Source organism: Neltuma alba, unplaced genomic scaffold (genome assembly GCF_004799145.2).
Source record: "Neltuma alba isolate B1F8T4 unplaced genomic scaffold, ASM479914v2 tig00013120_pilon, whole genome shotgun sequence".
NCBI classification, from domain to species: Eukaryota; Viridiplantae; Streptophyta; class Magnoliopsida; order Fabales; family Fabaceae; genus Neltuma; species Neltuma alba.
This window is the reverse complement of record NW_021637442.1, coordinates 91,903-118,223: the sequence shown is the minus strand read 5'-3', so window position 1 is coordinate 118,223 and position 26,321 is coordinate 91,903. Positions and strand designations below refer to the sequence as shown.

General features: G+C 31.0%; 2 protein-coding genes across 4 annotated transcripts; both read right to left on the bottom strand.

Moving 5' to 3' along the window:
• Positions 1–2,050: 2,050 nt before the first annotated feature.
• Positions 2,051–2,730, bottom strand: LOC114734658 (protein GLUTAMINE DUMPER 6-like). Its single transcript, XM_028922300.1, has one exon. It carries the CDS (start codon positions 2,655–2,657, stop codon positions 2,277–2,279), a length of 381 nt encoding a protein of 126 aa, XP_028778133.1. The 5' UTR covers positions 2,658–2,730; the 3' UTR covers positions 2,051–2,276.
• Positions 2,731–9,915: 7,185 nt separating this feature from the next.
• LOC114734653 (protein NSP-INTERACTING KINASE 1-like) lies at positions 9,916–14,166 on the bottom strand. Of its 3 annotated transcripts, none has more exons than XM_028922295.1 (12): positions 13,826–14,166; positions 13,612–13,744; positions 13,368–13,439; positions 13,132–13,275; positions 12,957–13,028; positions 12,797–12,856; positions 12,619–12,716; positions 12,187–12,336; positions 11,724–12,065; positions 10,884–11,263; positions 10,387–10,536; positions 9,916–10,350 (listed from the first exon to the last, which is right to left on the bottom strand). In XM_028922295.1, the coding sequence occupies exons 1-12, from the start codon at positions 13,932–13,934 to the stop codon at positions 10,201–10,203; spliced, it is 1,860 nt and encodes a 619-aa protein (XP_028778128.1). In that variant the 5' UTR covers positions 13,935–14,166; the 3' UTR covers positions 9,916–10,200. The 3 variants fall into 3 exon arrangements, with proteins under 3 accessions (XP_028778128.1, XP_028778127.1, XP_028778126.1); XM_028922294.1 differs by having other exon boundaries at positions 9,916–10,536; positions 13,826–13,959; positions 13,989–14,165; XM_028922293.1 differs by having other exon boundaries at positions 9,916–10,536; positions 13,826–14,164.
• Between the last annotated feature and the right edge of the window lie 12,155 nt (positions 14,167–26,321).

Sequence of the window (26,321 nt, the reverse complement as noted above, 5' to 3'; positions counted from 1 at the left end):
AACAAAATCAATCTCAGGTTGCCGCGTCCCACTCACAATTCCTTCTAAAGTCAAATTTTATTAGCTGCTCTCTTCCTCACTCTCCCCTTTCTGCCCCAACGGATTAATGCGTAGTATGTCATAATTTAAAAAGATCAAAATTAATTAGTTAATTATTGCAACTGGATTTGTTTATATGTGCCATGTGAACAATAATATTAATGTTTGATTTGAAACATACTCAAAAAGGAGAAGCAAGTTTGAATTATTTGCAATTCAGGGGGCTTAATTAACTGAAATGGCATCCCACTGGATTTGATCGTGCCCATTAAGGAACAAGAAAAAGCAAGTTTAGTTGGATTTTGAATATATAAATAAAAAAATGAATAAAAGACAGGGAAAAGAAAATGAAACGTGGAATAAGGGAGAAATATGGTGGAAGGAAGGGGCTGTCTTCCACTAGTAGATGTTGATATGAACGTGGACCTTTTTGTGATGGGTCGGGCCCACCCATTTGGTTTTTCCTCAAGACTCTTTCGACCCGCCCCGTCTATACTTCTCCAGTGTCCTGTGTCCCATCTTCTTTCCTCTTCTACTCTTCCTATTGGCGTAGAGCAGCGTGACGCCATATTTGAAAAATGGCCGCACTATACATAATACTTTCCCTGATATGATCTAGATACGGGAGTTTGTCCATGAATTTATTTTGATTTAAATGTAAGATCTTTTTTTTATAATCTAAACTACTCCTATTAATTACATATATTATACTACCTCCGATCCTAATTATAAGAGCTAGTTGACTAATTTGAGAAGATTAAATAAGTAAGTTGAGTTAGTTATTTGTCCTAAATAGGTGTTGTCTTTTCTAAAATATCCTTGCTAATTAAGCGTATTGACTAGAACTATTATTGTTAGAAGAGCTACTTTGAAAAAAAAATGTATAAATATGAGAGACAAAGTGGATTGGGGTCTTATATTTAAGACCAAAATAAAAATCAAACAGGGTCTTATATTAAGGACCGGAGGTAGTACATTGTATGAGTTTCTATAAAATGATAGTGGCCGCGAACACAAATCTGAAAAGAAAGTTTAATTCTAACAACAACAAAAAAGCGTATTTGGTGATAATGTCCCTTCAATTTATAAATCACTTCTGAGACTCGTTAATATGGAATTCATACTGATCCATTCCCTTTGAGGCTCTTGTGAATAGTCTTCTTGTGAATAGTCTTCTTGGTGTGTTTGGATAGAAACCAAACCATGGTTTCAGAAGTGCTTTTACGGATTACGAAGTAAATATGTGGAGGAGATTATCTCGTTTTGCGGAAAAGTGCTTCTGAAACCACGGTTTGGGATACCCAAACGGTTTTGCGGAAAGTGCCTAATCTTAAAATACTAACTTATTTGATAGGAAATTAATTCTCTTGAAATTAGTTTATGACGCAAAACTTATAATATAGTTCTAATACAAATAATTAAAGATAATATTCCTATACCTATTTAACTAATTTGATTAGATTAAGAAAGTTAGGTAAGTTAGTTAATTATAAGAAATATAACATGTTTTTTATAAAACATCACAATCATTTTTTTTAATATCCTCCCTCTTTCCCTTACTTGATTACGATTGACCGAGTATCAATATGGATAATTTAGAAAAAAAACTGATAAATATTAGAAATACGTCTTATATTTAAGAGTAAAATCAATTCAACAATTAGGTCTTATATTAAGAATCGGCAGAGTATTTCAAAAGAAAATCAACACTCATTTTTTACAAATAAGTAATTCAACTACTTTTTTTTTTTTGAAATTTTTTTCATAAATTAATCATCTACAACACTGAAAGGAGTTCTACAAATATTTATAATTAAGAAAACTGGGACGTGAAGGTTTATATGAGACCCTCTTTTTGGGTTGAACGAACCAATTCAGCCACTGGTAAAAAACTATTGGCTGGCCGGTGACCCTCACAACTCCCACCTCACCAAAATAGCTCACAAACATACCACAACAACAATAATGAGAAATGAGAAATTGGAAATGAAAAAGAAACCACAATCAAGAATAATATCGAAATCTCTGATGGACGATGCGTGTGTTATTAACTTATTATAAACTCTCCAGACTAGATACAAGATCTCGCAAAACTCATATGAACTTAGAAAGCCATACCCAAACACAAAACGGGTACGCTTTTATACCTATAACAGCATTTATCTGCATCTCTGTGAACGACAAACAAAACCAGAACAAGAAGAAAGAAGAAGAAGAAGAATGATATTAATTGTCCTTCATAGGGTTTGTTGAGTTGCAGTGGAGGAGGAGGAGGAGGATGAAGAAGAAGAAGAGAGAGGTTTTGCCAAGTAAGTGGGGTTACTGTGTCCGGCCATGATAACCAGGATTCTGGGCTCTGAATCCGGCGTCGTTTTGGCTGCTTCCAATTTGCTTTCTTCGTCATCACAACCGGAAGAGTTCGGCGACGGCGAGGGTCGTTTCCGGTGAGAACAGGCCAGCACCACTAATGCTACTGCAATAAGAGCCAGCATCAGACCGAGCCCTCCGAATAGGTACGGAATCGGAGACTTGAAGCTTCGCATACAGCCGGCTGAAGAGAAAGGAGACGGCGGCGGCGAAGAATTGAAGGTGGTCGGAGTTGATGGAAAAGGCCTCATTTGGCGAGACTTAATTGGGACTCTGGAAGATGCTCTGTTTTCCGGGAATTTGGTGAGGCAGAGACAATCACGGAATTTATTTATAGGGCGCACACTGCAAAAGTTACGATGCTCACCTATTGAAACCTCTCTCTCTGTCTCTGTATATGTATTCAGTATTCACATACATATACGAGTATATATGTATTGTGTATATATGAAATTACTAAACTGCCCCATATTGTTTCTTTCGTTATTATTGTTGTTGTTATTGTAAGGGACAGGGACTCCTTCTTTATGAATTGAAAAAGTTGAAATATGATTTAAACAATATTAACTATTTATAATTTTAAGTAATAAAAAAAGCACAATTTTATTTGATGAGATAAATATTTTATTGGGAGGAATAATACATAAGTAATTAATAATACTTGTATTACAAAAATTGGCGGTGAGGGAAGGCTACCGTCTCTCAACACTAAAATATAGAAGAACAAAAAAAAAAAAACTACAATCCGATGTAACAAATTGAATATTCTTCTGACGTCAATGCATGATAACTCATTTCTTATAAATTATATATATGGATGGAATTTATTTAAATAAAAACGATTAAGCTTTATATATTTTTTTTTGCCAACATACTTTATACGTTATTATACTATCCGTTATAAATAATATAACTTACATTTTTCCCAAAAAAAAGCAAAAAAAAAAAAATATGAGTCAGAAAAAAAAAAGATAATAATAGTGATTAAAAAAAAAGGAAAAATTGAAAGAAATAGCAGACTAATTGGTGACATAAATATTCTTTGTTGTGGGGGGTGTAATGGAGAGAATAAAATACAGCTATATAACAGAAGTTTCCTAAGGGATCTTTATAGGCTTATCTTAATGTATTTTAATTACACATCCAATTCCTTTTCTTTTGAGAAGCAACACGTATAGACAATAGTACAGAATATCTAACAAAGTCTAATCTTGTCACCACTGATATGGCCAGATTTCAAATACATCGACAGAGAGACTTAATTAGCACTATATATGTATCTTCGCTCCTAATTATAAAATCCAGTTGACTAATTAGAAGAAATTAAAAAAGTATGTTAAGTTAGTTATTTGTAATAAATAAGTGTTGTCATTCCTAAAATATCCTTGCTAATTAAGTATATTAGCTAGAACTATCATTATTAGAAGGACTATATTAGAAAAAAATACATAAATATGAGAGACAAAATGGATTGGGGTCTTATAATTAGGACCAAATTAAAAGTCAAACGGGGTCTTATATTAAAGACCGGAGGTAGTATATATTAAAATGAGATTTTCTCGACATTAATTAATTGCAGGAGGAGGAACTTACTTGACTTTGCAAAGTTGATTTACAAAGGGAATTTGGTTACTTATAAGCTGAAACGATTCATATTTCCCCCCATGAAGCAACCAACTAACGTACACATAAGAAGGAGGGAAGGGAACAAGCAAGCAAGACATGGTTGGCCCCACTAAACGTGTTCTTTTATCGACGAATATATGCTCTCATCACCTTTTCTACTGCTATGACATGACATATGTACAACTAACCGAAATTAATCCAGCCAGTAAATAGGCAGCTTGTAATTCATAAAATCGTAAATTTAAATCTCCTTATCAATATAAGGATATTGTTAATGAGCGATTTGTAATTAGTTCTCTAAATATTTTTTGAGTGTGGAGGAATGTTGTTGTATTGACGGGCTCTTAAGACTTAATTCACTTACAATTTTTTGTAACAAAAAAAAAAACATAACGTACGTGTAGTAGCCTAATTTATCTGTGTGTTATTAAACTAGTGAACGGGTAAATCAGTTTTTTAACTGCCCCACTCTAAAGTTTGGATAGGTTTTTAGGACTGAATTGATTTTTTCCCCCTCCTTGCTAGGTATGAAACGATGTCTTTTTAAGTTAAGAACAAAATAAAAAGGTCTTGCCCCTCGATCTTGAACAAAATAGAACTTCTTTTAACATACTCATCCTAAAATTCCAACAAGCAGTATATATGTCAAATTTGTACTTTAATAACTCTGTTTTATTGGATTATGTGTGATATATACATGAATATTCTATTTACTTATGTATTAATTTTTGTTTATTTAAGTATTACTCTTTTTAGGGTTATATATGAATATTTTTGTATACTTTAATTATATTATATTATAATTTTTTAATCATGATTGAGTTCACTCCCTTGCCTATTTCTGAAAGCCTTGATTAAATATTTTTAATAAATTATATTATTATATATTAATAGCGAAATTGGAATTTCCCACGATTAGCAGAGAAAGTCATACAACGATTGGTTGTCTTGTTTTGCTATATATCGAAAAGTGGATTACAAAAGGAACTTGGATTGCTTGAGGTGAACTGTATTCTTGATGCTCTCATCCATGAAGCCACCCAAAAAAAAAAGAAGAAGAGAGGAGCCAAAGAAAGAAAGCACGGTGGATGTTTAAATACTATTTATTTATTTATTTATTGTCATAAAATTTTAAGTAAAATAAATTCTTCCTCATGTAGCATTATAGATTTTCACTGGCATCCATCCCCACAAAAACATGGGAACCAGACAAAAGATATTTGATGGTTTGCAGAAATTAAAGATACTGTAAAGATTTCATATTAGACGTTGGTCTTTCTAATTAAAAAAAGAAAAAAGAAACTATAAGTACTCTATATAAATAAATTGGACACTATCTATAAATCCCAACCATATAATATTGGTAAGGATATATCTACTTGGGAGAATTATTATGGGGTCTCAAGAAAAAAAATTTAATTACCAAAAATTTTCAGTGACAAGTAAGCAATATAAACCAATTGTTATTTTCTACACTGAAACTTATCAGTTTATGCCCCTTAGTTATCAAAGGATTTTAGAGTAATTAAATCCCTCTATTAAGACTTGACTGCAATTCTTCCTATTTATTTTTTATTAGATTTCTTTTCAACGCGAACCAATTCTCTTTTTTTTTTTTGCCATTTGCGATTAGACTTCAAATTATTAAAAAACCATCATCCTCATAAAAAACAACTCGTCCAATACCAAACGGAATATTATAAAAACAAAGGAAAGAAAAAAGAAGAAAAATTAGCGAGTTTACAAGCTGCCGCGTCGCACCTTCATTTAAATATCAATTTTTTTTCAAGGTAAAAATCGTCAAGGAGATTTTTTGTTAAAATATATATATATATTATATATATATATAGTCACCATAGTCTAAGAATAGTAATTATTAAATCAATAATTAACAAAATATATGAAATACTATTTTTGGTCCTTAATATTAATAACTCAATCCAATTTCTTCCCCATATTTATTATTATTTTTCTAAAATATCTCTCTTTATTACACATGTTAAGGGAATTTCTAACTTTGTGTAAAAAAGATAATTTCAATATAAATTATTCAAAAAATAATTTTAAAAAAATAATACATATTTTTGACAAATAACTAATTTAACTAATTTTTTTATTTTATCTAAATTAATTAAGTATATTTTATATTAAAAATTGGAAGTAGTGATAACTTTTACATAATTTAGTGTGAATTCCAAGATATTATTGTTTTGGTTTTATTAAAAAGGTTAATATAATCTTTGATATTTTAAATTTGTTCTCATTTTGATTTTGGTCCTTTAAGTTTAAAACTATTAATTTTACTCCTTCAAGTCTCTTTTCATTTAAAATATTAGTACCTCTAATTTAATAAAAAAATAGACCATTTTACGCCTCCTATTATTTAAAATTTAAAAAACAAAAACCAAAATGAGAATAAATTTAAGAAACTGAAGATTATATTAATCTTTATTTTAAAAAAAAGGATAATGTTTTATGCGGTACATATCAGCAAATAATTCAACCCAATATGATGTGTATGGTCCAGTTGGTGGCGACCATAGAAACTTTTGGTGGCGCCCTCGGTAAAGTTGTAGCCTAATAAAAATCAATTGACTTTTTTTTCCCCCCCTATTCCATTGGATAAGGTGAAAATGATCATAGAATGAAAAAAGAAAAAAACCTCTTTGGTGACCGACAAAATTTTTTTAAAAATAAATATTATCATTATACCCTTAATAATATTGATTTTCTCTACTTTAAAACAAAAGTAAATAGGAATATATTATTTAATTTGATTTATTTTCTTGGATCAAAGAAGAAAAGAAAGCTAAAATAAAGAGAAAATTGCAATTAGGTCCCATCCAAGGTAATTAAATACAAAAAAGTTCCTTGAAATCATGAAATTATTTTGAAGTCCCAAGAAACTTTTTTGCAATAAATTTTATTCGTTTAATTACCAAATTATCCTTCTTTTTTTTTTTTAAGTTTGCATTGACAACTGAAAGAGCAGTAGTTGACAACTTAGGGTGTAAGGATTGACAACTATCGCGGCTGGTTTGACAACTTAATTTAACTTGGGATTTCAGAATAATTTCATAATTTCAAGGAACCTTTTTGTATTTAATTATATTGGATGGGACCTAATTGTAATTCTTCTTAAAATTAAATCATGACACAAGTTTTTGCAAGAACTTTGTGGTGGTGGTTCATGGAGAGGTCGTCTTAGTGACCGTGAAAAGGAGGTCTTCAGGGAAATAATAATAATAATAATAATAATAATTTAATTTGATTGATGTAATTAAGCACTAACTTTAATTAAGTAATTAACTACAGTTTATTTGATAAGACATTGACTTCATTAACTTCACATGGCCTCTAGAACCATGTTTGATTGTTGAAAATGTTTTTATATATCTTTCTGATTTTTGGGTTAGCTTGAGTTAAAACTCCAGTATATGTTCTTGTGAGTTATAAGTGAGTTAAAAAAAAAAACTTATGTTTTCACAAAAAAAAAAGTATGTTTCGAATGTTAAATATAGCCTTGTTACATTAATTATAATATTTTTTTTAAAATGTTTGTGTTTTTATCTATTCGGATTAAATTCGAGCAATTAGCACACTGATCGAGACCTGAGGGAAAATACTTTTTATATATACGCATACTCAAGTTTCAGATATCTTATTTAAGCACTTAATAATACTCATATTTTACACAAACACACACAGAAATAAAATGAGGTATAACCGAAAGATTATCCAATGTCGTATCTTTATCTTTAGTTTAAAATAACTCGTCCGTTAACTTTGGAAAATAAAAAGCAGCATGGGTAATAGTAGTATATTATTAATAGCATATACGATGGCAAAAAAAAAAAAATTAATAGCATGTACTATGATATTGAATGTAAAAAAATTTGAAAATAGCATATTCTAATAAACTGTTCATGCCAAGTACAACGAATTAATTAAAAATAACAAGAATAAATTTGAACAGTGCATACGTGTAACCAAAAAAGAGAATTTAAATTATTATTCCAAAAAACAGTGGCATGTGAGTGAGCGTTTACGATTTGTGTGGGTTGAAGAATTTTGCTGATTGTGTTTATTTTCAAAAATAAGATTTGAAATTCCATCCGTGAAAAAAAAAACCGAACCAAGCCAGTTGGGTTAATCGAAAACTAATGAACTAGCCAATGATCCAATTTGCTTTAAGTGTTGAAGAGATAAAAACTAGTAAAAACCAAAACCAATTTGAATAATTATATTGTTATTAGTTTTATTTTTTCTCATTAATCTCCTAATATCTCAGTTACTATAAATTTGAATGAATTTTAATGATGATTTTGATATCAATGATTACTAATTTTAGTTATTGATGAATTGTAAATATTAAAATTCTCAATGTTATTGTGTTTTGTTATTGTTATAATTAAACTATTGTTATATTTCCTTATATTTTGTTATTATAGATTATTAATATTATTGTATTTTGTTATTTTCAATTAAATTACATTGTTTTAATATGATTGGTTTGATTCTAGTTCGATCAACTAGCTTTTGAATTACTACTTCAACTGGTTTAGTACCTGATCTGATTTTTTGTTCATTACTTTTAATTATAAAAAATTTAGATTTCCAACTATTTAAATATGATCTCATATGAAAAATAGAGATTTGTTTTTCGGTGAAAAAATTTTAGGCAGAAGTTCAGACTCAATCGAAGCCAAGGGTAGCACACTTAAGAGCTTTTTCTAGGTGATATCAATATTGGGCAAGGCAAACCTATATTATATCCTCACGTGTTAACCTAGGCATCATCATTCTAGAATGCTTCCCCAAACATTGTGACGGAAAATCAAACATTCTCCTTTTTGAGGGAGAGGGTATAGTTCCTACCGTTAAACTTACGGACGATGTGTAAAATATAAAGATTTTTTGATTAAATAAAAAATAAAGATTTTTAAATGAGCATGCTGCTCAAAAAGTTGAAAGTAAAACGTGTTAGGCCCGTGAAGAAGGTGGGCCTGGAAGAAGGCTCTTTTTGGAAAGATGATGCCAAGAGAATTTGAGAGCTTAGATTAGGATTTAGAGTGTACTTAGGTGGACCATTCCTGACCTCAATATATAGTTGAAATCGATGAGATGCAAATCTTAAAGCCTAAAGTTATTGTCTGTTAATTAAGTACGATAATTAAAGTCAAATATATACCATTAATCCATATCACCATTTTGAATAACAATCTCAAATCATAAATTACTTTTTTGGCATTGCTTTCTTCCACTGTATTTGGAATTTTCGAAATTCTGATCATTTTTATGGGCACTTCACAATTTTTAATCCTTTTGCATTTGGAAATTGTTAGAGATACTAAAATTTAACTTTTCAGTTGCTTTTCTTGATGCGCATGATTATGGAACTTCTTTTTTTTATTCTTAACTTCATATATAAGCATGATTGAACCTTAACAGTAGGATGTGCAATAAGACTAAAGAGAATACTCGATACCATTATTGAGCAGGACCTTTTGATTCACAACTTATTCAAAGATTTGATCCTTGATAGAGGTATAAAGGCGCCAAACAATCCATATAGCTGATCCTACTTAATAAGATAAAGCTTGTTATTGTTATATTCTTAAGTGAATTTCAGTTTTAGCTTTCAAACCTTTTTTTTAATATTAAAATGATGCTGGAAAGCTTTTCGTCACCCAATGAACAAGGAAAAGCCAATGCATTTATATTTTGTGGATGACAGATTATATAAAAAGATAAATGATTTGCAGAAAAGCCACATACAATACTGTGTATCTAATCCTCAAATTTTGTGTGTTTAATAGAAATGAATCTAGTCTGTTTGTAATTAGGAAAAAACCATAGCTTAATTAATGAATAAAATCATACTAAATCAATTAAAATGAATTTGATTGAAGCTGAAAGAAAAGACAGACAATACAAGTTTAAACAAAGTGTCTACGTAAGCACATGAAGTTGTGCTGAAAGGTCCTATTCCTCTGACTTTTTACACAACAAAAATTTCTGTACATTTAAAAGGAAACATCAAGATTGGTTTGCATTATAGATTCAAGCATCATTATATAGGCTCTTCAAAATCATATACTTAAATTTCTAAACTTAAAAAACCATATATATATATATATAAAAGAAAAATCTAAGCTGTATACAAAATCACCTTGGACCTGAAAGTTCCATGTCTTGGACTAACAAAGAAGAGTCATCAGTGAGATCAGAGAAGCGATCTGATGAAGAGAATTCATGGGGATGTTTGGATTTGCTTGTGGCTGTTGTGTCATGAGCTCTTTGGGAAGCTTCCCATCTTTCTGCAAGTCCATCTCCTTCAAGCATTCTCACTACTTCTGACATTTTAGGTCTCTGTCCTGGAAGGTATTGAGTACTCAGAAGTGCCACTTTCACCATTTCTTCTAGCTCTATTCTGTCATAGTTGCTCTTCAGATCCTTGTCCACCAGCAGTTCAAGTTTCTTCTCTTGATGAATTTTCTTCACCTGAACCAATCATTACAAAAAGAATTTGCACTTCTTGAATCAGTTTCATCATATATTTCTTAGATCACTGAATGGTTTTGAGTTTGACTAGGAGGAGAGTTGAGAGAATAACGTAACATTTCACATGTACTTGCAAAATTTTTCATCTTCCATAAAACAACTAAATGATTTAACTGCTTGGAATTTACACGCAAGCTTTTAGTTTTGGCATAACAGAGTCATCTCCAAAACTGAAGAATCTATTTCTATTATGATCAAATTTCTGTTGAAAACCAAGTTGGGAAAAATGGCTTGTGAACAGTGCATTGATGTGAAATATATGGCTCATGATTTAAGAAGAAACATACCCAATCAAGCATGGCTCCTTTCTGATTGGCAGCTTTTCCAAAGTCAAGAGCCCTGAGTCCAGTAATCAACTCAAGAAGAAGAATACCAAATCCAAAGACATCTGTCTTCTCAGAGGACTGCCCTGTGGAGAGGTATTCAGGGGCAATGTGGCCCACAGTCCCCCTCACAGCAGTAGTCACATGAGAGTCTTGATGATCCAAAAGCTTTGCCAACCCAAAATCTCCAACCACTGCCTCATAGTACTCATCAAGCAGTATGTTTGCAGCTTTCACATCCCTATGAATTATCTTTGGATCACACTGCTCATGAAGGTATAGCAGTCCCCTTGCTGCTCCTAATGCTATCTGCTTCCTTGTTGCCCAGTCCAACACTGGTTTTCCTGCCATCAACAAATGAACTCACCATTTTCATATCTCACTTTGGCTTATCAGAATTTGAGTTAAATTCATTTATTTGTCCGCCAACAGTTGAAACTAGTCTCTTTCAAAGTACTGAGGACAAAGAATTGGCACATCCCAACTAGATTTGCTCTATTAGGGTTTTGCTTAGGGGATTAGAGTCTTTAAGTTCATTGGATTCATTTTTTTTTTTTTTTAGTCCCTCTGGCTTGAAACAAGTTTCATGATTGAGATTACCGGAGGTGGAGTAAAATTCATTTATTCGGTTTTTTTTCCCTGGTGAAACACTAGGAGTATCCTATTTCAATAGCTGAAACTAATCCCTTCAACTATTTGTTTAAAGAGATGAGATTATTTACAGCTCCAACTATCCTGAGTCCGTTGGATTCATTAGTTGTTTAAGCCCCTCTAGCTTGAAACAAGTTTGATGATTGAGCTTACCTTTGAGGCGAGAAGCAACACTGCCATTAGGCATATAAGGGTAAACCAGAAGCCTTTCAGATGGAGTCATACAGAAACCATAGAGTCTGAGGAGGTTTCTGTGCACTGCCAAGCTGATCATCTCAACTTCAGTCTGAAACTGTATTTCTCCTCCAATGGCATTCCCATCTCTAAGCCTCTTCACTGCTACCACTGTTCCATCTGGGAGAATTCCCTTGTACACGTGTCCAAACCCGCCTTTTCCTAGTATGTTCTTGTTGCTGAAATTGTTGGTAGCAATCTGCAACTCTCTGAAATGGAACCTCTTCAAGTTTCCCAGATAGACTTCCTCATGATGACGATCTGAATCATCCCAAGATCAAATATGTTCTGTTAGCTTGAGTAGGACAATCTTGTGCTGTGATCATATCATTGTAAGTTTCAATTGAAGTTTTTATTGCATTGAATTGTATTGTATTTTTACCTTTGACATCAAAGAATGCTTGTTGATTATGCTTATGCCTCCACAAGAGAAATAGTCCAAAACAAACAACTATGAGACACAGACATCCTAGGCTCAAACCGAAGGCAATCGCCACTTTGTGTGTTTTTTGTCTGCCAGAAGGTTGAGCAGCTGGGAAAGGAAATAGATTGATATATCAGCATGGAGAGTCACAAATGAATACAAGCAAAAGCAAATTTACATCAAGTTCCCTCAAGTTTTACTGAAATTAAATGGCTAAAATTCATGGGTGGTGGTTGGTCCAACTTATTCTTTGTTTCAGGAAAATTTGTTTAGGTTTCAAAAATTAAATAAAACCTATGTATATGTAATTTTAAAATTTAGAGACATCTGTATCAATTTTGAAAATAAAAGAAAAATCCATGTGTCATCAGTAAAACTTAGAAGAGTTACCTTGGGTATTGTTTAAGTTCATGGACATAGGCATCAGTGTCATCCCATGGCAGGTTTCTTCTTTCCCAGTACCACAGATGAGCGGATTTCCAACAATGCTGAAATCAGAAATTAGCACTCAATAATTACAACTCAATTTTCTGTTTACAAGGCACACATAAACCAGAAAGGCGTTTACCTGAATGATTTGGCCAGAATTCTGGGCACAGGCTCACTCAGATTGTTGTAGGACAAGTCACTGAAATGAACATCATAAAATGAGAAACCATCTTTTTTTTTTTTGGGGGGGGGGGGGAATTTATGTATTTAGTTCCAAAGAAGAATCCAAGAAACATTACAGAAAAGCAAGTTGTGTCATGTTGGCCAGTGACTCTGGACATTCTCCAGAAAGACTATTATTATTGAGCCTCCTGAAACAAAAACCATTGCAGTAATATAAAGCTTCACATAAGACCTGAAAAGTGTTACTGATATGTGCAGCGCCCTACAATCAGATCATAAATGCTCACTTACAAGTATTGCAGCTTTCTCATGTGGCCTAAAGAGGCAGGAAGTTCCCCACTGAACAAATTATTTGACAGATCTAAAGTTTGCAGCCTTGAAAGCTTCCCCAGTTCTGAAGGAATTGTGCCTGTAATGTTATTATTCTGTAACAACCTGAAAAGACATTAACACTTAGTAAAATCATTGAGTTTAAAGAGAGAAACATGTTTGTGGGTGTGTAGATATATTATCTTGGTATAACTCACAAAGTCTGAAGGTTTGTGAGGTTTCCTATGGTGGGAGACAAAGTACCAGATAAGCTTTGACTGGGAGTGCCCCTGCAGGATTGAACACCAAGTTTATGTTAAACTGCTAAAATCATTCTTCAGTGTTCTGCATTAATTTCAACTTCATTGTCTCTGGAGACTCACTTGCAGACTGAATGATTCAAGTTCAAATCCGAGTCTGATTCAAATTAATGAAAGAAGAAGAAGAAAACAACAGACTCACAGGCTAACGACAAGGCTGTCAGAAGAACAGGTGACCATGGTCCAGCTACAAGGATCGACAGCATCTCCATCCCAAGTATCTAAAACTCCATGAGGATCGACCAAAGAAGCTTTTATGCCCATCAAAGCTTGAACTACATAGATTTCAGAGATACCCATTTCAGAATTCTTCTTCTTGTACTGACTGACACAAAGCTAACAGAAATTGAAGTTACCTTCAAAGTTCACTCCTTTAGGAGAGAGCAAAGCATTTGCAGAAGAAGAATAAGAAAGCCAGACAAGTGCCATGAAACAGAGAAGAGTCTGTGTTCTTAGCGTCTCCATTCAGTTCAGTTACAAACTGATAACGTTAACGATTCAGAAATGGAGGCACTATCTTTACAGTGATTTTTCAAGGAAGAAGAAAGAGACCCATTTCCTTTCAGCAATAACATTCACCAAAAATCTCCCCCCCACCCTTCAGGCCCACAAAAATAGGACATAGATTTTGAAAGTATAAAGAGAACTAGCATGCTTGCCTGTTGTCAGGAAGCTGTACAAAGAACAATATAATACACTACAACCTAATGATCTTATCTCACAGCCACCCAAAGCACTAATTAGCTTTGCCTCACTGAAAGTGCACCAAGGGAGAATTTTTTTCTTTCCTTTTTTTTTTTTTTAAATCAACAGAGTTTAAAGTATATGTTCAAGTTAAAGAAAGGAAGATGTTTTGCTTTGTGGACCAATAATTGGTGAAAATCCAACGGCAGGGACTGAATGGGAAATTCAGTTTGTGTCCTAATCATGCACATGTGCAGAAAGCAGAAAGGGAATTTTAAAAAATGATATGGGGCTGCCCTTCCCTAGTACAGTGAATAAAGCAGAAAAGCACTAAGGCATGGGATACACATTACACACACACACATATGTTAGAATTTAATAATCACAAAGTTACGCACTATTAATTTGTATTATATTGTGTCGAAGAGGCAAAACTTAAAGTGATGACTCATATATTTATCAGATTTGTGCAGGCAAGAGGAGGATTTTGCTTGTGCTTTGCTTGGGGCTTTGGAAAATCCTAGATTCTGTGAGATTGAGGGCATTTATAAACTGACAAGGCTTTAGTGTGTTTTTTCCCCCCTTTCATTGTATGGAGAGAATGTGAGAATCTCGAGAAGAATGTGATGAGTCATGAGTCTGTTGGGGGGACCCACATTTATGACAGATTTGGTTACCCTCTATCTATGAACCCATGGGAAGATCCCTCGTGGATTTTCATTCTCCTCAAAATACTAGTGTTTGAGTGATTTTTTTTTGTCCCCAAACCAGTTTGAAAGTACACTCCCCTATTTAAGAAATAATGAATATGAAATTTTATTAAATCTCTTCTTTTCCAAAATAAAATTTGTGTATGATAAAATCTTTTGCTTGTCGGTTTTAATTCGCATTCATGTTTTTATTTGAATCTAAAACTTATAGAAATGTTTTCAGATTTTTTTTTACTGATTTTATTAATTTATTAATAGATAATATAATCGGTGAAGCTCAATATGCGAAATAACACTCTCATAAATCTAATCTCCTATGCCTTTTTTTAACGGAGAATCTCACAAAAAGAAGTTTAAAATTATTAAATCCCAAATCATGTTTAGTTGCAACACTTTGGGAGGTTTTAATGATATTGGATTTGCAAATAATAACATGTTTTTATAGAAATTTTTTAAAAACATTTAGTAATTTCAAACTTCTTTTTATTTGATTCTCTCTTTTTCCAATTCAATATATTTAATACTTGAGCATACATATTCAGCTCAGTCATGTCATGATTTTTTGATGATTTTTGTTATGTGCACAAGACTTGAATATGTGTTATGTGATCTTATTTGACATCACATATTTGAGTTACACTCTAGTTTCTCTCTACATGACAATTTTTAATTCATGAGAATTAAATGTAACATCTTGTTTAAGGGTTATTAAGCTTTAAGCTCCTTATTGCCAGAATGATTAAAACTACTTAGTCTCTGTTTGGTGGTGAAAAATGTTGTGTTGTGTGGTTGTGGAGGAGCTTTTTATCGTAGATTCCAGAAACCAAAGACCATAAAACATGGGTCCTCCTTGGTGGATTCCATTTTGCAGAAAGTTGTAAGTGCGCCCAGAAATGGTTCAAACTGGGGGAAAAGAACAAGAAGAAGAAGAAGGAAATGGGTTTAAAAAGAAAAAAAAGCTAGCTTTGAAAAGCAAAAGTTGTCATTGATATTTTTCTCCTTGTAAGACCCACACAAACACAAACACATATGCTTTTCCTATGTAAATGTTATGCTTGGTTACTTTTTATGTGTTTGGCTCAAACTCATGATAGTGTATTTGTGTGTGTGTGTTTTCATTTATTAAACTTATAAATTTTTTGTGTCTGCCTCAACGGAATGGCGCATGCTCAGACAATACTTCAATTATGACTTACACTATCACAATGCTTTCTTCTACTTTTGGCTCTTTGATTCGTTTTTAAAACTTTGACCCTTTTTCATGTTCATAGTCTCACAATTAATAAATTCCCCTATCAATCTCAATTATATTTATTCTTCAAATATTTATTGGACTAAATTCGAGTGGTTTGAGCAAGGCACATCAAACATCGAATTTTCTATATTATGATTATTCAAGAACATATAATTCATAGCGAAAATATTTGAAGAAAGCATACGATACCCAATGTTATTTAGTCTATATATATTATTCATAATGGCTTATTCTAATGTATACGTAATGAGAGTAAAAATATGTATCTATATAGTTCATATATCTTACATGTGAGATTTATAACATGGAGAAGGAAGAGGCATATCATACATTATAAAGGAAACACTCATACCAAGTAATACAAATGTAACAAATTATAAAAGTTTTATATTTATGAAATTAATACACTTGCATTCCTCATATTCATCTCCCCCCCCCCCCACATCTCTTAAATTGCTTTTATAACTGCAAATACTTAGATTAAAGATATATATCTTATCATGGGCATTCTTTTATTTAACTCAGAATACAGATTATGAAATGTAAAATCATTTACTCCTCCAATCCTTAATATAGAACCCAATTATTGAGTTGGTTTTGATCATAAATATAAGACCCATTTTTCATATTTGTCAATTTTCTCTAAATTATCCTTATGGATATTCCCTCAACTATAATCAAGTAGAAGAGGAGGAGGGGGTCACTACAAAAAAAAATCAAATTAGCGACAGAATTTAGTGACAGAATTTCCGTCGCTAATCAAAATTAGCGATGGATTAGCGACATATTAGTGACGGAATTCAGTTAGCAACGGAATTAGCGATGAAATTTTTTTCGTCACTAATTCCACCGTCACTAAATAATTAGTGACAGAATTCAAAATTTCGTCGCTAACTGACGGATTAGCGATGGAAATCAGTGACGGAAATTTTTGATCACTAATCTGTCACTAATTAGTAACGGATATCCCACAAAAATTCCGTCACAAAATAATGATGGATTTGTGACGGAACATTCCATCACAAATTGGTGATAGAAATTTCTATCACTAATCTGTCGCTAAATTTTTATTTATTTGGTAAATTTAAAATACCACAGCATCGCCACGTGTCCATCACTATGAGCCGCCACGTTATCAATGGCTGCCACCTCACCAACTTCTCTCTCTCTCCCATGTTGCCACATCATCTCTTCATCCACGTCATCACAACGTGTCCATCACTGGATGCCACCTCAACTCCTCCTCTCTCATATACAGCCACATCATCGCCACGTGTCCATCATTATGAGCTGCCGAATCATTGCCACCTCAACTCCTCCTCTCTCCTATGTAGCCACGTCATCGACACATGTACATCATTATGAGCCGCCACGTCATCACCTTGTCCATGTCATCGCCACGTCACAAATTGAGCCAATTTGTGAAAAAGTGTTGGTTTGAACCTAAAACCTCCTGCATGTGTACTAAAGTCTTTGCCAGTTGAGCTGAGAAGTACCTGCGAAATTCTTTTACAAAAATAAATATATATAATATTTCTAATAAAAAATACAAATATATATATAATAAATATTATATACATAATTTAATATATCTTATAATTTAATATATTATTATTTATTTGAATTTAATTTTTATATTTTATTAAAAAATTTCTAATAATTTATATTTTTATTCAAATATTTAACAAAATAATAAATATATTTTTTATTTTCTTATATAATATTTGTATTTTTTAATTTTTATATAATATATTATTTAAAAATTATGATATATTATATTTTTATTTTAATAGTTTAAAAAATGATTATTATATATTTATATTATATTTTTTTGTGACGGATTAGTGACAGAACTGCAACAGAAATTAGTGACAGAATTTTTTCATCACTAATTTCCGTCACAAAATGAGAGTTAGTGACGGATTGGTGACAAAAATTAGTGATGGAATTTTTCCGTCACTAATTTCCATTACTAATCATTTAAAACAAAATTAGCAATGGACTTGTGATAGAATTTAGTGATGGAATGGGATTCCGTCACTAATCCTATTCCATCACTAATCCATCTCTAAGTAGTGACAGAATAAAATTCCGTCACTAATCCTTCACTAATTTAGTGACGGAATTTTTCCATTACTAATCATTTAAAACAAAATTAGCGACAGATTTGTGACAGAATTTAGTGACGGAATAAGATTCTGTCACTAATCCGTCTCTAAGTTAGGGACGGAATTTTAGTGATGGAAATTTTCCGTCACTAAATTTCGTCGCTAATTTTAGTGACGAAATTTGTGAGGGATTACGACGGAATTTTCCGTCACTAATGTCCTGTTTTTTTGTATGGGTATTAAGAAAGATGATTATGGTATTTTAGGAAAAACATGTCACATTTCTTATAATTAACTAACTTATCTAAATTTCTTAATCTAATCAAATTAGTTAAATAGGTTTTATATTAAGGATCGGAGGAGTATTATAAGATAAATAGCTGACACACACACACTACAACAAAACTTTAGAGCTTTTTTTTTTTTTTGCCCTCAACCAACATTAGAACATGTATTAACTACCTATTAATTTCATGATCCACTTTGTAGCTTCCCCATTATATTTCAAGGTTACTCAAAGTATATACATCCTTTTAATCTAACCTTTTTTCCAAGTACAAATCTCTCCTGATTTCTTTACATATTGTGAGGGGGAGAGATTTGAATTTGAATTTTTATTTTTTTCAAAAAAGAAAAGAAGAAACACTTGAAATTGACATAAAATTTTTGAATAAAAGAAAACAAATATTTTAACATAGTCAAGATTATCCAAATTAAAAATGCATCCTCTACATATTTATGAGAGGAATAGAAAATTTGAAGTCTATAGTAAAACTTAATTTTATGCTTAGAAAAATCCCAAGAATGATCAAACTCGTTTTGCTAAACCATCCCTTACTTAGTACTACTAATTGACCAAATTGGTTTGAGTCAACAATTAATTACTGTTTTTTAGGCTGAAATTTGTACATGATTAGTTTAAAAAAAACACAGAGAAAAGAAAGAAAAATAATTGAAGCGCATTAATTATTTGGGGTGGAGGTGGGCGGCAAAATGTGACAAAAGATGATGAAGTTGGACAGCAAAGTTAAAGTGACTTTATTTATGTTCATTGGATCAAAGACATTAAAGCACCAAACTTTGTTCAATAAAGTTTATTTGATTGAGAGAGAAAAGAGCATCTCTTTGTCCCATTTCTTACTTTTTCTTTTTTCCCACTCCCTCCTTTGCTTCAATTTCCCTCACTTTCTTCTTTTACTTTTTTTTCCCCCAAGATTGATGTGTTTCAACTTCTGTCTTCATAAGATTCCAAATATTCAATTATTATATATCTTACACCCTCACTTTATATGTGAATAGGAAGAAATAAATTATAATGAGACAATTGTTTGATATGATACTAAATATTAGATAATCGTACAAAAATTATTTTTATTGTTAAATTTAAACCATCATTATCCTAAATTAATAGTTAGAAAATTATTTTAATCTGCATTGTATATCTATTAAAATTAAAAAAAATGTATTGACAATGGTTGAGTTGAGTGCAAATGACTTTTGTACTTAAGCAAAGTAGCACAATTAGATATTGTAGATAGAAAAAAATTAAGAAAAATATATACACCGTATTAAATTTAAAGGTAAAGTTATATATTCAGCACTTGCTATGTTTGGACGAGGTCTCGAGTTCATGGCTAGCATTAACATGTTAGCATATGTAGCATCAGAATGTTGAATAACATAAAAATAATAATAATAACATAATAACATCATATCAGAAAATAGCATCAAAATGCTATATTACATAAAACATCAGAATAATAAAATTAAATAGCATCAGAATGCTATATTAAGTTTCACTTTCTTATATGTTATTTTTAACTTGTATTAAGGGATAATTGATGCTAGATGTACAAAAAAATAACATCATGCGTGATAAATAAAATTAGAGTACTGGGGATTCTATTAGAAAATAATAGTAAGGTATTGAACACTACTTTACTCAAAATTTAATCATACTCAAATATAGTTCTGATGGCACAAGATACTACATACATTTGTAAGAAAAAAAAATAATTTCAAGAATAAGAGAGAATAAAATTTGGATCTCGTGCTTATTTTAAGATGAATATTAAGGGATCCAATCATGCATGTGTATTTGTGCACGTCCCACACAATAATTCAATCTTTGGTCCCTTTAGATCATTTCTTCTTTAACATGCTTCTCCTATGTGAAACCATCATGATTATATCCCTCCCTTATCCAAATTCACTTTTTCTTTCTCTTTTTTTCCCCCCCCCCCTTCTTTCCCTTTCTTTTTTCCTCCATTTTTGAATTAAAATGTTTCTTACTGGTTTTGAAGTTTTGATACATAGCCAACCATGTTATATTAAATATTCGAACATTTAAAAGTTTTACCGTTATAACGTTAGTATGTTGTCATGTGATCCACAAATAATAATAATAATAATATATGAAGACACCTATGATTTTGTAATATAATTTTGTCTTTGCTTAAAATTGTATATTTGATCTTTACCCAAAAAATAATAATAAAAGTGTGTATTTGATAACTTAGTAACTAATTTATAAACATAATATATGCGCTTGAGATACTATTTTTATTTGATCAACGATTTTTCCTTTTGAGAGTTATAGCACAAAGTGTTTTCCTCTCTTCCAATAAGTTTGTTTCTTGAGATTCAAATTTATGTTTTCTTTCTTTTCTTATGAGAGTGAGACTACTTACCACCTCAACCAATAACTTGTTGGTGTTCCAAATACTATTTTGAGTCAAGATTAAGTACAATTATTAGTGTTGTTTATATATATATATATATATATATATTCTTATTTGTTTAATTATCCAACCAGCTATATTAAATCATATTCAAGTACTGATAGACGGATAGATTTCATCATGTGATTTTTTTTTCCAAAGTTCACAAAATTCAAACTCAAAATTTTATTTAATGAAAGAAAATATAATACTGTTAGTTCTTATAGTTTTATATGATTTTTCATTAGATCCTTATAATCTATTCTTTTTATTGGGTATGGGTATTTATAGTTTTCACAATTATATATAGGCATTACTATCTATGCTTATCATCTCTTAATTAGGATTTATATGGATGTTGATTAATTGACACGTAGATTACCACAAAGTACAAAATAAAGAGTTTTTTTAAAAATAAAATGATGAAATAAAATTTATTTATTATCAACATAAAATGAAAAAGTATTGCGCTCATAGTTGTCTCCTTGCATTAAATATAATACTCCTTCGGTCCTTAATATAAGACTCAATTATTGAGTTAGTTTTGGTCCTAAATATAATACCCATTTCTCATATTTATTAATTTTCTCTAAATTATCCCTATGGATACTTCCTCAACCATAATTAATTAGAAGAGGGAGATGGGGTATTAAGAAAGATGATTATGATGTTTTAGAAAAAATGTGTCATATTGCTTATAATTAACTAACTTACCTAACTTTCTTAATCTAATCAAATTAGTTAAATGAGTCTTATATTAAGGATTGGAGGAATATATACTTTGTTTGATTTTAATTTTATTTAAATTTATGTGACAATTAACCTATGCGCATGCTGACTGGTAGCCGGGTTATTAGCTATTATCATTATTTCTCTTACAAATTAACAAATTAGGCATAGGGGCCTGCATTTATAATGGAGAAAATTATGAGGATGAAAAAAAAACTATAAAAACTTAATTAAAAATTAGATGAAATCATAAGGATAAATATGTTAAGTCATTTTTACTCAACCCAAGTCACCTTATTAATATTGGTGGTTTGCATACGCTCTACATTACATAAATTAATGACGGCAGCATTTTAATCTACCTTGACACTTTTTAATAGCGTCTTTGTCTTTTAAAATATCAAATGCTATAATTATCAGTATGACGTTTTTTTTTTAAATTTAATCCCACTAGCTTAGGAGATTGTTCTCATTTGACTTTAATATCTTGTCAAACAAACCTTATCAACACAAGATATAAATCAATGGTGCTAACATTTTCTTTTCAATTCCCTACATGTTATTTTTTTTTTAAGATGAATTTAATTTCATTCATAAACAAGGTTCATTTCAAACTGGAATTAAAAATTAAATATTGAAATCATGAGAGTACTCTTTTCCAGCATAGAAATTCGAAATAGATTTTTGCTATGATTCAAGTATAGTATCAATTTTTAGTGATTACTAATTACTTTTTTTTTCCAAATTATAACAAACATAAGAATTAGGACAATAATAATTTGGAGGTTTGGTTGTATCATAAAGACCAAGCCAATTAATGACACTTTATAACAATGTCAAAGGATACATATTGATTGAGCATTCTATGATATGGTTGTAATTAACCCAAGTTCCACATTATATGTCGTTTCATATATATGTTTTTCATGTCAGTCGTTGAAAACTTTAATTTGAAACTTTGGCTCCAAGCAAAGGCTTGCAAAATTGTCACATCATTAAACCCATCACTTAATTTTGTCAATCACTTATTGGTTTAGTGACACTATCAGGATCTGACCACTTCTAAATGTATGAGTTAATTGAAAGATTTGCTTTTATTTTAAATATAAGATTTCAGTCAAATTTGCCTCCTAAATTTATAATTTTTCTTCAAATGTAACATATATTAAAGGAGGGGTTTTCATTAATGGAATAGTTTCTCAAGGCCAATGATTATAGCGGGTATCTTAAAAAAAAAAATCAATGTAATCTTTATATAAATGACTAATTTAACTAATTTTTTTAATATCTGTAAATTAGTTATCTCCGTGTATACTAGGTTTTGTGTTAGATGTTCTTAATCTATCAATTCCCAAAAAGAAAATAAGCATGCAAAAATAACCAGGAAAAGAAAATCCTTCTTTAAATTTTATAGTTAACAATAGCTGTGTGGAAATAAAAATGAATGTCTCATACGTTTTCTAGTGCTACTTTTCAATAGTGTTAATCAAATGTGGAAGAGATGGAGATGTGATAATGAAATATGAACGACTAAGATTAAGAAAATATATTTCTCGGATCGGATATGTTTTTACTTTAATTGACAGATGTAAAGGTATAGGACTAAAAAACTCACTGGGAATTTAGATTCCTGATGCTTATCTCCTAAAGTTATGATATACTCATTATTTACTAAATATTTTCAAATATTAAGTAATTTTTCTCATTCTTTTCATATTTTTATTACAATAAATATACTCTCTAAATTATTACAATAAATATACTGTCTAATTTTTCGTGTGAATTAAAATAATCATTATATCATAGATGGCAACCATAATGATTACTTTTCTATTTATTGAAGAGATTTTAGATATTATTCTGTCTTCAAAAATTGTATTGGGTTTCCATTAATAAGCTCAAAGGATAAATTTATTTAAGATATTTGAACTTGATATTTTATTTAAAAACCCCTTTATCATTCAAAATTTCAAATCAATAGTCACTCGATTAGTTCTTCACAAGCGTATAAAACTTAAAAATGATATTGTATTATTTTCACTATTATTCAGGCTTCATCTTTTTAAGGGTCAAGCTACTAATTTAATTACAAAAGCCAAAGGGACAAGCACATCTGACAAAATTGAACTATATTGCGTGTGTGTGTGTGTGTGGAAGAATTCATAAACTCACTTCATTGAGGTTTTAGGTTAAAATGAAAAGAAAAATATAATTTGGTCCCTGAACCTTCATCACCAATTTAATATAGTTCTCAAATTTCGTACAGCTTGCTCCCTATAATTCCTTTAACTCAATAAATTACAAAGATTATTGTATTGAATCAAATTCTATAGATTAAATCAAGACTATATTAGAAAGAATTACAGTGAGGTGTCTAAGAAAAAAAAACTAATAACTAAAAAATTTTAATGACAAGTGACCAATTAAGACCGGTTATTATTTTCTATTTTAAAAATTGTTGAGTTGCTTACTTATTATAGGACCTTTTCTGTGAATATATTCCTTTTGTAAGATCTTATTGCAATTCTTCCTTCATATTAAACTTACTAGTATGTGAACATATTATTATCATGCCTCAATTCAATCTCTATGTGTGTATATGGCTCTCGGTAAGTTATTATTCTAATGGCAACGCTGCCTGTTATGTCTGGATAAGATCCAAAACTTAAGTCTGCCGTCAATATGTTTATGCGCATGTATATACTCCTCCGGTCCTTAATATAAGATTTATTTAACTAATTTGATTAGATTAAAAAAGTTAGGTAAGTTAGTTAATTATAAGAAAAGTGACACATTTTTCCTAAAATACAATAATCATTTTTTTAACACCTCCTCTCCTTCTTCTACTTGATTATGGTTGAGAGAGTATCCATAGGGGTAATTTAGAGAAAATTAATAAATATAAGAAATGAGTCTTATATTTAAGACTAAAACCAACTCAAGAATTGAGTCCTATATTAAGGACCGGAGGAGTATTTAATTATATAAAACAAAAAAATGGCCCTCAGTAATATTTATTGGCATTGTTGTACTTTTGCGTTTGGATATTAAGCCAAAAACAGAGATGCCAATCAAATCTAATGTAGTCCCTAATTAATCATCACGAGATGATTGCTAGCTCATACATATTTGTCTCATTATGTGTAAGAACTTAGCCTGTCCTTCATATTTCCTTTCTGCTTAAAACCAGAGGTCCCTACTTCTGCACAAGCCTCCAACCAGCTCTTCCACCACCTGTGATTTATATAACTCACGACAACACATTATTTTGATGTAACATCATATAATGTTCAGGAATATTGCCAAGAATTTCCAGAGATAGATATATATCTATATATATAACTCAATTATATCTGTATATATATGTTTTTATGTATAATTAATATTCCTCGTTACTCTTTGGTTACGTTTGGTAGGGAGCATTGAAAATGAGGGATTGGGATTGAGATTATAATTGAAAAAATCTATTAAGAGAGTGTTTAGTATAAGAAATTGTTTGATATATGGGATTAGCCAAAACCATGTATGTGGGATTGGAGAATACCATAGGGGGAAGTGGTATTCTCCAATCCCACCTTTATGAGTTTGTCTAATCCCATATAACAAACAATTACTCATGCTAAGTATTATTTTAATGATTTTTTTCAATTGCAATCCCAATCCCAATCCCTCATTTTCAATGCTCCCTACCAAACGGGACCTTTGTTCATTGACAAGTCTCCTTCACCTCCCACTCAGCCCCAAGAATGGGCTTCAAAATGGTGAAGCACGTATATATCAATATATATATATATATATATATATATATAACATATATTGTTGAGCATTGTTATTAACAAGGTACCTAAAATTTGTTTAGGGACTTAGGTGCATCATATCTTTAGCAAGTGCAACTTTTCTCCAGCTACGTACAGCTTATCTTCAAGGCTTCCATTATATGCAAAACGGAAGACATTTTCAAATAACTGAAGATATGTTCAATGCAAGTGAAAAAGTTGCATCTGTTTAAGAGCCTGGAATCTTAAGCACCTTTAAGCAATTAATTTTTTTAGTATGGGGCCCTTGACCAATTTTCTTAAGCACCTTTAAGCAATTAATTTTTTAATATGGGGCCCTTGACCAATTTTTCCTGATTATTATCTCACAGAAAGAACAAATGTTTTTAACAATGAAAGACCAAGTTGGGTTCTCGGTGCATCGATGTCTGTATCCATTACGTCCAAAAGCAAAAAGACCACATGATAATTCCAAGCTATTTTTTGTTTAGTAGTGAAACCAACTAAGCATGTAAAATATAGTTAAATTATTACTGTCACTTCTATTATGTTTTAAGATGTTTTTGGACTTTGTTTTAATTAATACTTGAGTTTGGCTTTTTCTCATGTACGCATTTCTTACGTCTACTTCTTGTTCAGCCATCTCTCCCCCCCCCCCAAATTTTTTTTTTTTCATTTTGAACACCAAAGCACTAATAAGAAAATAGATCATCCCAAGTCATGCAATTGATGTTTAAGAACTGATTTATCATTGAGTCAAAATTATAAGAATAAAAAAAACTATTTTTTTTCAACTTTAATTAATCAAATCAACCTAGTTGCATATCCAAGACTCAAACCATAACTACCTATTTTGTTATGACTGATAAC

What these genes read in the sequence shown, in the direction of transcription:
- LOC114734658 (XM_028922300.1), bottom strand. Translation starts at nt 2,657, where the DNA reads ATGAGGCCTTTTCCATCAACTCCGACCACCTTCAATTCTTCGCCGCCG.
- LOC114734653 (XM_028922294.1), bottom strand. Translation starts at nt 13,934, where the DNA reads ATGGAGACGCTAAGAACACAGACTCTTCTCTGTTTCATGGCACTTGTC. An exon ending in ATGAGAAAGCTGCAATACTT is followed by an intron (nt 13,029 to 13,131) that starts GTAAGTGAGCAT and finishes TTTTTGTTTCAG; the next exon opens with GAGGCTCAATAATAATAGTC. An exon ending in GAACTTAAACAATACCCAAG is followed by an intron (nt 12,337 to 12,618) that starts GTAACTCTTCTA and finishes TTCCTTTCCCAG; the next exon opens with CTGCTCAACCTTCTGGCAGA.